The 2,939-nt window shown below is 49.8% G+C and overlaps 2 protein-coding genes across 2 annotated transcripts in view; one reads left to right on the top strand and one right to left on the bottom strand.

Annotated features, from left to right (window-relative positions):
- Positions 1–1,460, top strand: part of FOXG_21209 (uncharacterized protein) — a gene marked incomplete at both ends in the record, with an annotated part of 2,336 nt that extends 876 nt beyond the window's left edge. Inside the window, 8 exons of the mRNA XM_018401520.1 lie at positions 30–111; positions 165–287; positions 345–527; positions 579–631; positions 683–724; positions 811–1,032; positions 1,084–1,213; positions 1,263–1,460. Of these exons, the coding sequence (XP_018252845.1) occupies positions 30–111; positions 165–287; positions 345–527; positions 579–631; positions 683–724; positions 811–1,032; positions 1,084–1,213; positions 1,263–1,460 (1,033 nt within the window). The remainder of the gene's footprint in view (positions 1–29; positions 112–164; positions 288–344; positions 528–578; positions 632–682; positions 725–810; positions 1,033–1,083; positions 1,214–1,262) is intronic.
- Positions 1,461–1,756: 296 nt separating this feature from the next.
- On the bottom strand, positions 1,757–2,870 carry FOXG_13573 (uncharacterized protein; the record flags this gene model as incomplete). The annotated part of the gene is made up of 2 exons (XM_018393559.1): positions 1,757–2,699; positions 2,770–2,870. 2 exons carry the CDS (start codon positions 2,868–2,870, stop codon positions 1,757–1,759), a joined length of 1,044 nt encoding a protein of 347 aa, XP_018252846.1.
- Between the last annotated feature and the right edge of the window lie 69 nt (positions 2,871–2,939).

A 2,939-nucleotide genomic window follows, 5' to 3' on the forward strand; every position in this document is an offset into this window, starting at 1 on the left:
CTCTGCCTTGGTATCGGACAGCTCATCAGCGCGATTGCTACGCAGCTCATTACTATCCATCAGCCGACCAAGTGGCGACCTCTAATTGCCACTGAGTTCATTTTCACTGGAGTATGTATCTACCGTTATCATTGTAGCGTCGGAAACTGACTGTCCTCTCTAAGCTTCTTATCTTGATGGTATGGCTCGTTCCCGAGTCTCATATCTACTACGCTCGAAAGGGAGAGGACGACAAGGCCAAGAAGTCTATGCTAACACTCTACGGTAACATTGACGGCTACGATGTGGTAAGTGCTTTCTCATAGACATATACAGCTACCAGTATTGACATTGTCTCCTCCTAGGAACACGAGTATCGTGTCATCCAGCATGGTATCGATGCTGAGAGGCAGCTTCATCTCGAGTCCAAGTCCTCGTCCTTCTTTGAGATCTTCGACAAGCATAACTGGCGCAGGACATTGGCTGGATGCATGGGTATTTGCAGTCAATGGGCTGCTGGAGCACCAATTGTGTTTTCCTACTCAACAGTGAGCATTTTCTGCAATCATGTATGTTGTACAGAGCTGACATGTTGCCAGTACTTCTTCGCTGTTGCCGGTCTGAAGGATCCCTTTCTCGTCACCATCATTACGTGAGTATAGGAGTACCGATTCCGCCACTTCCCCTCGACTAACATCACTAGATTCGTGCTACTCATTATCGCCATTGTATCATCCCTCGTCGCGTGCGAGTTCATCGGTCGCAGACCTCTCCTCGTTGGGCGAGTACACATCAGAAAGCAGATGAAGCCTTCGCTGACCGACTATCTAGTGGATGTTTCGCCATGATGCTTTTCAATGTTGGCCTCGGAACTACTGGATTCTTCAAGAACACGGCCTCCGATAAGGCGGCCTTGGGCTGTCTTCTCCTCTGGGTTATCGCTTACGGCTGCTCAGCCGGACCGATCGGTTTTGTTGCAGCTGGCGAAACCTCTACCCCACGTCTACGAGCCCAGACGACCTCATTCAATTTGGGCTGCTATGGTCTTGGATTGTAAGTTACCTTTTCCGATACATGTACTGTTGGCTAACGTATCATCTTCAGTGTTGTCTTCCAATGGACCGTCTCGTACATGATCAGCCCGGATGCTGGTAACCTTGGTGTCAAGGCTGTGTTTGTCTGGGCTGGATTGTTGGTACCCACGACTGTTCTTCTTTGGTTCTTCTACCCCGAGGTCAGTGCTACCCAAATGGCTACCAAGCGATTTATATTAACATTCTTAGACCTATGGTCGAAGTTACTGGGAGCTCGACGAGCTTTATTCCCGAAATATCCCTGCTTGGCGATTCAAGAATACTCCAACGTTGGTTGACGAGAGTGGTGGCAAGAATCGAGCTCTTATGTCTGGTCGAAATGACCATTCGACGAACCCAGAATACCATGACTTGATCGATACGAGGATACTCATCAAGGTAAAATGAATGGTCTTCATTAAACCTGGCTCAGCATCTAAGCTACTGAACTGTGCTATCGGAGCTGTCTCTTGTACCAATGCACGAGGTCGATGATTCCTCGTCTCTTCTGTTACCTTCCATGTATATATAAGTATTTCAGCCAGAACCCTTCCCATTTCATGCAACCAGACAAAATTCACGTGATAAGCAAGAGTGAAGATGATGACTGAGATTTGACTGTATTCAAGATCCTGCCCCGTTCAAACCTCAACGCTGCCTACTGACGAATGAGAAAGCCAGCCCATCGCCGTATATGAAGGACCTTAGACCCAGTGAGTAGTAGCGCCATAGTTGCCGCCATCAACAGGGCGAAGAAAGTCACTTCGAGTGATCTTGCCATCAGCCTGTCGACGTCCCTTGACAAGGCTAGTAGAAGTAGCCTTGAAGTCCGCATCCTGCCAAGATCCACCCTTCTCCCAGTTGTTACCCTTACCCTTCACCGAATTGAGCGTGTTCTGCTTGCTCAGGCTGCTGGAGCCGGCATTGTTGGCAGCAAGGTTATTCTCGTAGGTAGCCATGGAAGTGCGTTGGTTGAAACCTTCCTCACGGTTCTTCCAAGCAGTGTTGTGGATGAGAGTCATATCACCGGGCATGTTGTTGTCGCTGAAGCCACGGCGATTGCGGAAGGAGAAGTTGTTGCGAGCTACATGGTTGACGTTGGCTCGGTTGGCGGGTGATCCACCGCCGAGCTTGATGCCAATGCCATCTCCTCTGTGAGGGTTGAAGTTCCACCGGTTCACGCCGTTGTCGAAGATGATGTTGTCAAGGATGGTGACAGAAGATTTGAACTCGTACAGATCGATACCATCATCAGAATTCTCGTAGCTGCGAATACCACGGATGATGTTGCCAGCGCCAGAGCCTTCCTTGATAGCCATACCATCAGCATTCTGGCCATTGTTGCGTGGATCAGCGTTGTTGTAGGTGTCAAGATAGACGATCTCGTTGTTCGAGATGCTGTTCTGCATGTGGAAACCAGTCTCGTAGTTGCTGTGGGTAGTCAAGCGCTCGAAGTAGTTGTTGTGTGAATCCTTCACGTAGACACCGTAAGGGCCCTTGGTGAGAGTGATGTGGATGAATCTCCAGTACTCCGCCTTCTCGACATGAAAGATGCCGCGATCTTTGCCAGCGAGACTGGCGCCAAGGGCAGCCGGAGTACCAGGCATCTTGTCACCGTCAATGATGACTTCTTCATTGTTGTAGGACCTGATGGTGTAGGGCTTGCTGGAGGAGCCTCTCTTGGTGAAGTGGATGTTCTTAGAAGGGCGATAGGTACCTTTCGGAGATAAATGGTGTCTCCTGCACCGGCAACATTAACTGCATCCTGGATGTCACCAAGAGGGGAACTGCTAGAACCGGAACCACTGCTCGATCCATTGGGAGCGACGAAAATGTCCTTGGCCAGGGCTGCAGGCAGCACGGCGAGAACGTACTTGAAGAGAAGCA

Source organism: Fusarium oxysporum, chromosome 12 (assembly GCF_000149955.1).
Source record: "Fusarium oxysporum f. sp. lycopersici 4287 chromosome 12, whole genome shotgun sequence".
Lineage (NCBI taxonomy): Eukaryota > Fungi > Ascomycota > Sordariomycetes > Hypocreales > Nectriaceae > Fusarium > Fusarium oxysporum.